Source organism: Ischnura elegans, chromosome X (genome assembly GCF_921293095.1).
Source record: "Ischnura elegans chromosome X, ioIscEleg1.1, whole genome shotgun sequence".
Taxonomy (NCBI): Eukaryota; Metazoa; Arthropoda; class Insecta; order Odonata; family Coenagrionidae; genus Ischnura; species Ischnura elegans.
Window position 1 is genome coordinate 51,858,809 of NC_060259.1, and position 13,799 is coordinate 51,872,607.

Sequence of the window (13,799 nt, forward strand, 5' to 3'; positions counted from 1 at the left end):
AAATATGGCATTGTATTTGATACGTTTCCGTCGTTCAGTTGTGCCGGAAAGAAAATTTTTCTCTTAGTTGGTTCTTTGATTGTTCAATTGCAGCCACTGCCCAGATCATGGAAACATTTCTGTGTGACAAGTCAGTAGTCACCTAGAGTATCATGATCGTTGTTAGTACATAGTCATTGATAGCTTGGCCCTTCTTACTTCCTTTCGCATGTCGTCGCTTAGGATTGTTTATTTATTTATTCATGTTCCTTGGCCATCTTAAGTTGACAAGTGAGAGCTCCTCTTTATATGAGTTTGTTGTTTCCTTTGGAATACATCGATTAAGCTCACATCAAGGGGTTTAATTATTATAATAATAATACTTTATTTGTCCAGAGATCAGGATGTTACAATAGTTACAACGGTATAGGACACGTCAGGATAAACATACAGTGATCAACAACATGCATTTCACTGAATGCATATCTACATTACTAGCTAAAACTCATCAATTGGGTAATACGTTTTTAGTTTCAAGTACCTTAGCAGGTTGCTCTTAAACGCAGCTACACTTCTATGAGCCTTGAGCTCAGCTGGTAGTTTATTGTATAATTCAGTGAAGAGTTCTCGGGATCGCCACCGGGTCAGGAACTCCATAACTGCCGACATTTCGATGACTGAGTCGGACATCGAAACGTCAGCAGTTATGGACTTCCTGACCCAGTGGCGATTGAACTATCAAAGTGTGAGGCTCAGCACTATAGGATACAGTAGACTCTCGTTATAACAAAGTTCTCAGGATGGAAAAACCGGAGGTTTGTAACAACGAAGTTCGAATGAACGATCCTTTTAGGAATTGTTGAAAAAAAGCATAGTATGTAAGATTTGTGATTTAATTACGCTCAAATATATAAAAACAAGCAAATTTGTTTCATTTTATCAGTAGAAGTATGCAGCATTACACAATCGGGGGTTGATATCTTCCCAATTACATTAAGTCCTCAATATACTAACAAGATGCGTTCCGAGACCTTGTTCGTAAGTTGATAAACCTATGCAAGGTATCGAGGATGGCGGTTGTCCTGCAGAATGTAACACTGCGTCATAATTGTGCTTTGTCTCACGATTATGACGAACTGATCTAGCTGGGCATGCGATGTGGCCGGTGCTGAAAAAAATCGCTGTCAGCAGAAAGGAAGAATGGGCAAAACGCTGAGCAATTCCTGGGAATGACAAAATTTGGGAGACGTGAAGAAAATTTGAAAATATTAAAATGTGTATGGCAATCAAAATAGCATTCCTTTCATTGTATTTACCCTGAAGAGACTTGAATAATTATATACTTCATTTTTTAGCTGGCAATTAAAAAAGCATTTGGATCCGAAGATCCGACACCTGAAATCATAGATCTGGATGCGAAAAAATCCAGGATCTGTCCATCCCTAAAAAAAAGTGAAATAAAAATATATATAATCTAAATGTAAGTCAAAATATGTATTACATGTCGGCAGTTAACACCAGGCCTAGAAAAAAATTGAGTAAATTGTGGGAACTATATAGTAACCTTCAGTAGTAATGAGACAGCTTAAAGGAACTGTAGCAATCAGAAATTCACAGTTTAAAAATTCCTTATGCAGGGTGGTGAGCATCAGGGAAAGCCTTTAATCATCCCAGAATTTTAAAATTCTGGTGAAGTTAGGGAAAAGTCATTTCTGTGAATTCTCATAAAATTCCCTTTGCATTGTATCCCAGTTCTCAGCCAGCATATCTTGTAGCATATGCCACCTTACTCTCTAAAGCCACCAGAAGTCCACATCGAAAGATGATGTCAAAGTGGTCTAACTATCTGATACAAGTTAGGGGTGTCTTGAGTTTGAATGTGGGTCAAGTCAAGTAATTTTTCCTGTGTGGAATTTCAGCACATTCTATACACTTGTGGGCGGCTTCTTAAAGGTACACCACTGGTTGGTTGGTAGTTATTTTCTAAAATAACTATCTCAATTCAGATATTTTTTATTCCACAGGATCATTCATCCCGTTAAAATGCTGTCTGGAATGTTGGCTATTGGGGTGGCTTTTGGGCTGTTCTACTACTTCACCAACACAAAGAGAACTGCTACAAGATTCAAGAAAGATCACCCTTTCATTAGTTTGCTGCTCATAATATTGGGTGGATACTTCATTGTCTACATGCTTGGATCTGTGGTTGTCTTCCTCTTTGGGATTCTCCTACCATTTGCAGGTACTCAACTTGCATTTTGCCCATGTTCGGTAGTCAGGGGAAATATTGTGAACATGCTTCTGACATAGAAATGAATGTAATATCTCAAAGTCTGCCACATGAACAGGGGTGAAATATACATGAATTGCCATAAGAAAAATTCCCCTGGGCCGAAAATCGAACCACAGACCTTTAGCACTGGTTTGAGGCTCTCAACTGGTTGTGGCTTCATTGAAGTCCTTTCTCCCTTACTTTGCCATCTTTGATGGACCACTAGGGCCGAACATCTTGTATCACTAGCCTTGGTACAATTGCCATTGGAAATCAGGAACCTGGATAGCGTATTGGTCTTCACAGTGGCCTGGAAAGCCAAAGGTCTGTGATTCGATTCCCAGTCCAGGGGAATTTTTTCTCATATATAGTGAAAAGAATATTTATAATTCACAGTGTCCGGCGATATATAGTGGAAATGTTTTATATTCATGAGGATAAAATAAAATGGTTAACTTCCACACACTTTTTTATTAACAAACTACCGACCCGGTTTCGACGCGTACTGTCATTATCAAGGTAATGACACTACGTGTCGAAACCAGGTCGGTAGTTTGTTAATAAAAAAGTGTGTGGAAGTTAAACATTTTATTTTATCCTCATGAAAGAATATTTACTTTAGGAGTAACGAATGAAGGGGTTATACAAGTTTCATTTTGTGCAATTACATTCATCCTACCCCATCAGGTGCTATTGCACTTAGAATGAAAAATACTTGGTGATTTTTCTACTCGGCGTTAATGGTAATGTACTTTAGTTTTGATAAGGACATTGATGATTGCACCTGGTGTTGAAATCAAATGGGATGAGGTGCATTTTGATAGATTGTAAAAAGTCCAATATTTGATTTTCTACATTTCTGTCATTCTCATTCACCTATGGAATGCATCACGCAACTAGATGATGTTCCATTTTTTGATATTTGTGGTTTGAAGATGAATCTCATAGATTTGTAACTTTCAAAATTGAAGCATTCTTTCATTTTGCTGTTCATATCCTTGCATGACATTTATGAAGAGGTTGCCTGTCAGTGTGTGGCAAATGTATGTAGTAGGGATTGTACCCAAATTGGTATCATATAGAATATTTTTGCCTCTTACAAAAATACTCCTGGGATTGACTACAGACTGAATATTTTATCATCTGCAGTGAAAACAAGAGTTCTATACAGCGAGTGATTTGATAGTTCCCAAGAGCCCTCGCTATTTAGAGCTTCACGTGTACTTATCTTAAAGACTAAAAGGATAAAATAACCGTATTTGTCGGCATATAATACGCACCTTTTTTTCTGAAATAATGGCATAAAAATTTCACCTGCATCTTATGTATGAAGGTTCATTCTCCATGGGTTAATCTTCAGTACTGACTCCATTGTATTAACTAATATGTATTCGTAATTCAGTTGAAGAAAGTTGTAATTGCTATTTTTATCATTAAGCTCTTTGCTATAATGTGATGTTATTTATCGTTTATTATTATATTACATACTACTATCATTGGGCTCGCTTCTGCGATATCAAAGCAGTTGGGAGCAGGCATATGATCCGATATGAAAAAGCACTTTGAAGTACGAAATACAATTGTTTCGGACTGCTGGCACTTTAAGGCACAAAACCGAAAAGGCACAGAACCAAAAAGATGCGAAATGGGATGGTACAAAACCACCTCAAACTCTAAATAAAGGGAGAAATAAAGATGTGAGGAGGCTATAACAGTAAAATTTGTTGGTGGCAGAAGAGCAAAATATTTTACTGAAAGGCAAAGAAGGGCTGGGGAAGATGAACACCTATCTATACAGATTCTAGGAAAGAGGGAATGGAGGGAAAGAGAAGGAAAGGTCATGGGCCACTTGTACCAGGGAGCAAGCTGGGGAATTCCTTACGGGAGAAAAAGAGAAGGGTCAGAAGAGCGTCGGTTTTTGGTACTCTACCATAGAGCAACTACAAGCCAGGGTTGTTCACTCTTTAAGGAAGACTATAGGGTTTTTTTTAATAAGGTTTGGGAATGGGGTGAAAGGGTAATCAGGACAGGGGAAATAGAAATTTCAAGGCCTGAATTGTGCGCTAAGAGGTAATGTGAAGTGGGAAAGGGCTGGGGATAATGATAGGGAAAAACCTAGGGGTTAAGGAGAGATGAGAAGTGAAAATGAAGGAGTGGAGATAGTGAGAGGGAGTTAGGGTTTCCAACGCGAGAGGTGAGCAGCTAGGGATAGGAGAAGATGCATAGTAAACGAAGTATGCAAATTGAGATATGACATTTTTATGGAAGGGAAGGGTCTGGGGAATGATGGAACCATGATATTACACTGCCCTGATGTCATGGGGAGCGCTCATAGAAATATAAGCATGAAAACCTGCTAAATTAATGGCAAAAATTACCGCTGGGTCGGATGGATTTCATTTGCGTAAAACTGCGCTGTAGCCATTTGCAGCTCTTTTCCTTCTTTTAATTCACTTAAATCGTAAACCACGGTATTAGATATGTATGCTTGAAAAGTAGCATGTATATTACACAATAAGATCAGATAATAATATAAATATATACAGCAGACTCCCGATTATCCGGCTGCAGTATATCCGTGTTGCGGATTATCGGTGTATGATTTTCATTGTCCCTCATTATTTTCCGCAATCTTTAAAAAAAAATTAATTCGGACGTAAAATCACTGGAATTACTGCATTAATGCTAGGATACACCAGGCTTATTGTTTCCGTTATTATCCTTTTTGTAAAACGGAAGCGATCGTGCGCTAGCTGCATTCACGGCAGCACCGTGTTCCTGTTTTCCAAGCATAGCAGCACGCGACCATGCTCTTGTGATCACGGATATCTGTCCTTCAGCAGTTGCCACCTGGGCAATTTGTGCAAGAGGTAACCACATGGGGTGGTGCCTGACAGTGTAGTTTCCGACGTCAAGCAGTGGTTTTAAAGCATTCATGCTAACCACTTTTCTGTATCAGTGATCACGGAAATAATATCATAACTTCTTGGCTTCCCACCCTGTTAGCCCGAGCTTTGAATTTTATGTAGCTGCACTTATTGTGTCCTCAGCGGTCACTTCGTTCAGCCAGCACCGCACATACGCACAATCAGGCTATTTATCCACTTTTTCGGATAATTTTGTGCCACTCAGCATGAAACTATGTGATAAGTAAAGTGTATGTGATCCGTTACTTTAAAAGTGATAAGTTTTGTGCCAGCGTGGTCTGAAATGAATCGGATCGTTTCGTGCCTTATCAGATCAGGCACGAAACGTAAAGTTTCATATCAGATCATATCCGTGGTTGGGAGTGAGATTTTGAACAGGCTATATCATATTTAAACGATCAAGCTCATATGATATTTTGCTTGGATTTAAGCGATAGTATGAGATCTAAAAGGAGTTACTGAAGCTGTTGTGGTGCCGCACCTTCGCACGGACTTTTTTGTAGTGCATGCCCTTCTAAAATGAGGGTGCATCTTATATGCTGTTAAATATGGTAGTTTAGATTGAATGGTTGAGGGGTTGTAGGAGCAGGGGCATTTGAAAGTCCTTGATTCATCATGTCAATCCAGTGTTTGGCCTTCATGCAACTTGTAGGCAGGGGAAAGGAGCCCTGCTGTTTGTACATGAATGTTGACCCATGTCCATCCAGCCCTTGCCTGGGCCTGGGTCACTGTACAGGAATTAGTATGTCCAAGCGGCTTGCCCCTTGCTCATGGAAATGTTTGGAGTTGTGGCTAGTGACTAACTGGGAAGCCCTGGTTTCATTTTCCAGCATTAGCAGAAGCCTTTTTTTTCATACAATGTGATCATCATTCGATTTCAAATCAATCTGAAGGGTAATTAGGTTGTGTTGGCTAAGGTGTTGGCTTTCCACCCTGTTAGCCCGAGCTTTGAATCCCTTTGGTGATGGATATTTATCAGAAATAGCCTGATACATGCTTGAGTGCTGTGTTAAGGGCACTTCAAGAGCACCACTCCATTTGTCAGATGGAAGGTTGAGCCATGTTTCTCTTGGCACCTTTAGTTAAGAGCGGACCAATGTCTTCCTTCCCCATCCTTCCCTACGGCACAAAAAACCTAAGGTGATGGCCACCTAAGCCTAATGCATGCATACCCTTTATCTGATTTCAGACCAATCAGGAATTTCTCTTGCAAACTGGATTAGATTGCCTTGTATACTAGCATGGACTAAAATTATTGATATCCAGCATAACAGTGGCCGATATGTGTAGACCTGTATGTTTCTGATCCAATAATAGATTTCATGTATCACTTTTGTAGACGTTTGGCTTTTTTGAAACCCATTTTTGTATTTTGGATACTTTGCCATGGGTGTCCGCGAACTTGAAAAACTGGGAAAACCTGGGACCTCGATCTTCTGGAAATACTAAGGGAAATCTATGAGTGTCCTGGAAAAATCATTTGTCAACACTTTCAGCTAAAGTAGCTTGCCTTATGCATAGAAATCTTGCGGTGCAACCAAAGCAATATTAAGCATAATTTTTATTAGTAATTTTTTCTGACTGATATTAAAATCAAAATCCCTTAAATGGAAGTTCCTCTTTGAATAACTTTTCGTTAAAAGAATTTGTTATTTTGAATTTAAAATTCTCCACTTACTCACATAGATACATCTTGCTTTTGGAAACTAAAGAGCGTTCCACATTTAGTTGACAGTATGGGCTCTTATGGAGAATCGTTTCCTATGTTAATCTCCATAAGGCCGGGAGTGCGGTATTGTCAATAACAGCACGAAAATTAATGTTGCGTTATGCACTAATAAAAAATTGCATTCTAATGTAGAAAGAGATGTTGCATTCATTCGTGCCAATATTTTTTCGATAAAAATTATAACAAAAGCTATAAAAAACATTTCCTAAAATTTCCGTAAGAAACGTGTATTTTTTTACTTTATCTTCTTCTCGCAATTTCTGCCTGACCGTTGTCTGTATTGAATTGAATCATCTGCACAAAATTCTGCACACTATTTTCTCCTTGAATGTCTTCACCAATTGTACAAACATTGAGTTAAAATGTTGTTATGCAGACGTAACACCCTTTAGGAGAATAAAATTTTTATTTTTGCAAGGTAAAAAGTAGTCGCTTACTAACTTACGTTTCTTACGTCGTAGGTCCCTATATGCTGCATATCAAATGTGGAGAAAACTACAAGGTCATTTTTGGTGAAAAAATCATTAACTTACATCAATTCAGAAGTGAGTTACAAGGTTTTGATCTTAAGAAAAAATATTACGGTGCCGCTGGGCCGGGCTTCTTGCTTTTTCTTGCGCGGAGAGGGAAAATTCTCAGGTGGAAAAGGAGTTTTTTGTCAATGCATACTATCAAATGTATTTATCTATTCATTTGATATCCTAAACAGAGAATACTCATACGTCGTAACAGCAGTGTTTTCATCTGAATACATTGATACACGAAAGTAAGCAAGCGGCTTGGAAATAAGACGCTTTCGCCTTGGGTGTTTAGGTCCCATCGTGGAAACCAAGAAAAAGAATATCTCATAATCTGTGCGAAACACTACCCCATCCAGTGCACGCCTTTTACAAAAGGGGGTTGGGTTTTTTCTGAGTTCCTTTCATAGGGTACTATAAAACCTACACCAAAATCGACCCAAGCCGAAGGGGCCGTGGGAATAATTTACAAAGGCGTTCAGTTTGTCATTGCATATTTTTGGAGTGAACAAGTGTTGTTTGGTCTGCTGAATTTGAGAATTGTGAAGTGTCTTTTACACTTATCTTTGCTGTAACACGCCGAATCAATATGTCCGATACAAAGAAGAGGAGAAAAGGTGAGGAGCTCATAAGCCGCGAAAGACAGTTGGTGCTCAAAGTCTTCTCGTACTTAAGGAAATCTCTCAGTATTAGTGAGGCCTGCCGAGAAGCTTCGAAGGCTACTGGGTGTTGGAGTTCACTATTTACAGAGTGAGAAACGAAAGCTCCCGGGGTCCATTGGTAACTCCTTCAAAAACTAAAGAAATTAGACAGCCTTACAAAAATTCGAGAGCAGTGATTTTCGACGGTTTGGTAAGATCGGGAATTAGAAGGAAGGTACATGAATCCTTCATGAAAAATATTCCTCCGACTTTAAAATCCATCTTAAACTCGGTAAATATGGATAGTATTCTCCCAGATTACAAAAGGACAACACTATATAGTCTTCTTTTGGACATAGCCTTCGTGTACGAACGCAGGGGAAAATAATCATCCTTATCGAAAGAGATGATATTATTCGTTGGTGGCACAATTAATTATTTAAGGCAGCTAAAAAAATATCGTCGCGAACTCAGGACGAGTGTATTCACAGGCGAAAGTTGGATTAATGTTGGACAAATAGTGAACATTAGTTTGCGAAACAAACAATTAGAAAATCCGCATCAAGATTTCCTTGCTGGACTAAATACTGGGCTTGGCCCCCACTTCCCGAGGAGGACGAATTGCAATTATACACGCAGGAACGGAAAAAGGATTCATAAAAGGAGCATCGCATGTGTTTCTGTACAAAAAGAACTCAATGGATGATCATGAAGAAGTGGATCGCGAGTGTTGCGAGAGATGGTTTGAGCACTCACTTCTTGCAAACTTACCCGAAGGATCAATTATAGTGGTAGATAATGCCTCTTATTACTTAAGGAAATTGGAATCCTTGCCTACTTTAAGGTGGAGGAAAGAGAACATTAAGGAAATTAGCTTTGAAGATGTCAGCTTGAAAAGAGATCTTTAATTTACAATAAACCAAGTACGGGAAAATTTTGAAAAATTAAAGATTGATGATGTCTTATACAACATCACCTTTCATGTAATACTAGCCAGAGCCAAAAAATATTGCATAATATGGAAGGAATAGAAATTTTGTCTCATTCAGGAGTGGCGATAATTTTTATTATCCTTCAATTTATTATTTTTTACATTACAGATTATTCATTATTCAGCTTGTGCATTGAACAAGTACGTGCATAAAATAACAAAAGACTTTTCCTCTTATATTGCAGCAAAGGTATTGTAATTTACGCTAAAAAATTCCTTAATTTACGTCGTCTTTCGTGCGATCCCGAACTCCTTTTTGAACTAAACCATTTTGGCGCTCTATTTTGTGTGGTTGCATACGCTGTTAGGATGCCTGCCGGCGGAGCGGAAGCTTGGCAACACTGTTATCCATAAGGCCCGTACTGTCAACTAAATGTGGAACGCTCTATAGTTGGTAGAACTGTTTGGTTGCTGGACTTTATCCCTACGTAACTGGAGATTATATCTGAGTTGATAATAGGAAGTTATTGTTCGCAGAATTTAAATCTGATTTAAACATAGAATAATAATCATGCTTGAGCTTAATCATTTTCAAAGGGTAGGCATGTACCTTTGGAGCCATCAGCCCCTCCTTCCCTCTCACCCAACTCCCTATCCCCTCTCCCCAAAGAGACCACTAGCCTAGGGCAATCTATCCTCTAACACTCCATTTTTTTATATAGTTGTACTTCATGATGGTTACCAATAACTAGCAATAAATTAAACATAAAGCATTATGCAAATGAAATGCATAGATAACTTGATGGAATGTATGGTATTCCTATGGGTGTGAATTGACTTCAAAACATCTGTATAGACAACTTCAGTATCACTCAAGCTCCCAAGGAAGAAAATTTCTGGCTTCATGCCTCATCTGGGGTATTTCATGGTGGTAAATTCTCTGCCATGTGGAGGGCATTTAAATTAAGCCGATGTCCCACGGTCAAATTTGCGTCAAAATATTTTGATCAAAATTTTTGTTCAAAAATTTTGATGCAAATATTTTGATGCAACTGGACTGGGGGTGTCCCACGATGCATCTCATTTTGATCAAAAACAAACGAAAGACGATATTTATGTAAACAACTAGGAAACCTGTGGAGGTGGAGGATTCTTTCTTTTTAAGCAGGCGAAATTGTTTGAACAGGCCTCTTGAACATTAAAGATGCGAAAAAAAGAAAACAGAAGGAATGCTGAACTTGGCCTTGGCTGGAAAAGGGGTATGAAAGCGTTGGAATAAGCATGCTAAACATGTTGGAGAAGGAGTTTCGCCGATGTTCCCGTTTATTATCGATAATAATTGACGACAAGTCAGGATATTTTCATGTACCTTATCAGCAAGGTTGAGGGCAGAATAAAACGCCAGGATACAAACGTGAGGCAGTTTATTCCCGCGAGGAAAATGTTATTAATAAATGATGGACATTGTGGTTGAGGAGATGTTATGAATAGTGCTGTAAGCGTGCATTTAAATCACATTTTTCTCTCCTAATCTAGCAGTTTCTAAAATAAGGTCCTTATCCTATAATCATAGTAATAGAAACGGGCAGCTGTAGTGTTTCACAGGTACAATCGTCAGTTCATACTAGTCATTTCTCCAGCTGCTCGCTCGCATTGTATGCCTTCCATAAAGCGTAAAATTCGGCCTCGATAACTTAAGTAAATCTTTTATTATTTCCAAAACATCCCTCCTGGTATTGCGATTCTAAAGATCGCTTCCTTTCTATTTAAGATCAACAGATTATTACGGATTTCCTAGTTGAGAGCTTCCATCGCCTATCACTAAGACAAATTTTTGCTCATATTTACCTTTAGGGCCACACCAGGCGATGAAATAGACGATCACGAACGTATATATATATTTGAAATAATGTTTTGTGAATTCACTTCGTGGTATGGTGATATTTTAAATTTAAAACTAAACCTTTTAGTATTCCATACAATACTAATGAAAAAACTCAACCGGTTTCGATCTTTTCAGGTCCTTATCTAGAGGTTTACGATTAAGATAATGACCTGAAAAGGTGGAAACCGGTTGGGTTTTTAATGCATACTGTGTGGAATACAACAAAGTTTATTTTTGTGTCCATAATATACATAATTATTAATTAAAATACTCATGCAGACGATAAACGTATTTGGCCTGTGTGTCAGCGCTTGGCGATGCTTTTTTGTCAAAGGCCCTGTGATTGGTTGGTTTCATCCAATTGGATGAAAATTTAGAACCTGTCCTATCCATTTGTACAAATCGGTGATTTGTACAAACGATAGGACCAAAAGCCAGTTGGACAAAATTTTGACCGTGGGACAGGGTGCGCGTCAGTTGCATCAAATTTTGATCAAAATATTTTGACGCAAATTTGACCGTGGGACATCGGCTTTAGGCATCTTTTGGTGGAGGTAGTAAAAAGTACCTTGGCATTTTTGTAAATATCAAGATAATGTGATATTGTTTTACTTGTGTATTAATATCTGAGTTGTGCTCGGGACAGATATTTCTTACTTCATGAGCTATATTTAGCGAGCAATGTTTAGGACTGGATAGCACTCCGGGAAAGCAATTTCCCTGGAAAGTCTGGAATTCCAAAGGAATTCTTGGATTGCTACACATTTGATACCCTGTTTACCCCATGTTCTAGTACATACCTATAAATTTCATATACAGTAGAAATTCTTTAGTACATTTTTGAAGGGACCACAAAAAATGAGCGTGCTATTCACAAAAACGTGCTGACCAGGGAAGTCAGTAATAGCAATTGGGGCAATTGCAATCCGTGGAAAAGTCGTCATAATTACTATTATTGTCTGAAGTTCTTGTAGGATCACCTTCCCAAACTCTTTTCACATTTAAAATCAAGAATTAGCACTAAACTGCCAAAAAACTACCATGCGAATTAAAATCACATTGTTTTCATAGATTTCCCAGAGGATAAAACATTAAAAGTTGTAATTCTCCTGTGATATGTCATATATGTATTCACAGGACAAGTTAAGGTATGTCATTTCTTCTTTCTCACGGATTACTCATAGAAAATAACGAAAACCCTGACCTATATCAATTGGTTTTTCTAAAAAAATCATAAAAATTGGCCAACATTTCCTTTACCATAAATCCCGGCAACAGCCGTACAGACTCTTGGAATGAACCCATATCGATGTATATGTATATCGATTGATATTGATAAGACATTTAAAGATTGTTATCAGTAGATTTTTATATTCTTCAGTTTAAATTATCATAAAATATTTGTCCAATGTTGTCTGCTAACTATTTCTTGTGCCAAGATCAAGTATTTTTGCATTAAGTTTCGCGTGTAGATCCAAAGCATCATCTGCTCCTGCAACACAAATGAAGTAATGACGTGCATACTCCTCGCATTGAGAAATGGATTTGCATGCATCACCGTCATAGAAAGAAAGATGTAGGATGAATGTAAGAAGGTCAATGGCTGATAATAATAAAATAAACAATGAATTTGGAGGTTTAAACCCTCAGAATATACTAGGAAAAGACTTGCGGGTTGCTTCATGGCAAATAATTGAGCGTACTACCTAGGGAAGCACCGCTATTTTAGGTTTACTAACCAAATAGTTTTACCTGTATTTTGCTTGGATGGTACCAGGACTGAGAGAAATTACTGTACTTAGGAGAAAAACATGCTATGGAGGAATCTACTAACTAAGTTCCACTGTATTTGACATTTTGGGACCCATTATATCCCTTGTGGTGTTTGCTGTGGCAAAATATGTACATATTTTCATCAAATCTTTGGCAAAGTGAACTCCTAATGTTGTGTTGAAAGGTTATTTTTTTCATAATAGATTGCTGATAACTTGTTTTCAAATCTTGAGCATGTTTCTTCAGAGATCCTTTCTTTGATCACCAATGATGTCATGTTTTTTGGTTACTGGCTTAATGCTTCCCATCAGTTGCAATGCTTGTGGTTTTACATTTTCACTGTGGTGAAAATATTGACTCTCATAAAGACTGCCCCCCAGCCTCTACCTTTAAGTAGCCCTGAAATGTTGTATAGCACCCTTAATGGTGGGATAGGAGTGAAAGATGAGCAATATTTCACTGAACCCCCACGTGTCTAATACTAATAATAATAAACAGTGAAACAGTGCTTGAAAACGGCGCATTTAAAATCTATTACGATCTGCCTATACAAACAGATAAAACTATAGTTAATAATAGACCAGATATAGTGTTGATTGACAAGAAATATAGAACTTGCTACATAGTTGATATTGCCGTGCCACTGTCGCATAACATCGAAAAGACAATTACAGGAAAAATTAACAAGTACCAAGAATTGGCAATAGAAATAAAAAGAATATGGAATATGGAACAGGTTTATATAGCTCCAATTGTCATCTCAGCTACCGGTATCATTCCAAAACATATACAAAATAGTTTCAAAATACTCAACCTCCATCCAAATACATACATCAAACTGCAAAAGGCTGTAATAATTTCAACCTGTCATATCACGAGAAAATTTCTCAACCCAATTCAACAGTAAAGAGTTACCTTGGTGAGAACCCGTGCTCTTAACACTAAAGCTACTCAGTGAAAACTGAAGAAAATTAAAGAACAAAATAATAATAATAGTAATAAAATGCCTTTATTCGGGCGAGGTTGAGACTGGAAAGTCCCCTCTTCCACCTTGGGTAGCTGAGGAGAAAATATGTACTGGGAAACCTCAAATTCTAGTGATGGTGGGCATTTTTTTTCTATCAGCGCATCTCAATCATTGCCT

General features: G+C 38.0%; 1 protein-coding gene across 3 annotated transcripts in view; it reads left to right on the forward strand.

The window, feature by feature from the left end:
* LOC124171481 (PRA1 family protein 3) overlaps positions 1–13,799 on the forward strand; it is a 37,967-nt gene that overhangs the window by 584 nt on the left and 23,584 nt on the right. For all 3 annotated transcript variants that reach the window (XR_006867740.1, XM_046550662.1, XM_046550661.1), the window contains exon 2: positions 2,004–2,221. Coding sequence is in view for 2 of the 3 variants with exons in the window: in XM_046550662.1 (XP_046406618.1) it covers positions 2,004–2,221 (218 nt within the window). In the remaining variant the exon portion in view is untranslated. The remainder of the gene's footprint in view (positions 1–2,003; positions 2,222–13,799) is intronic.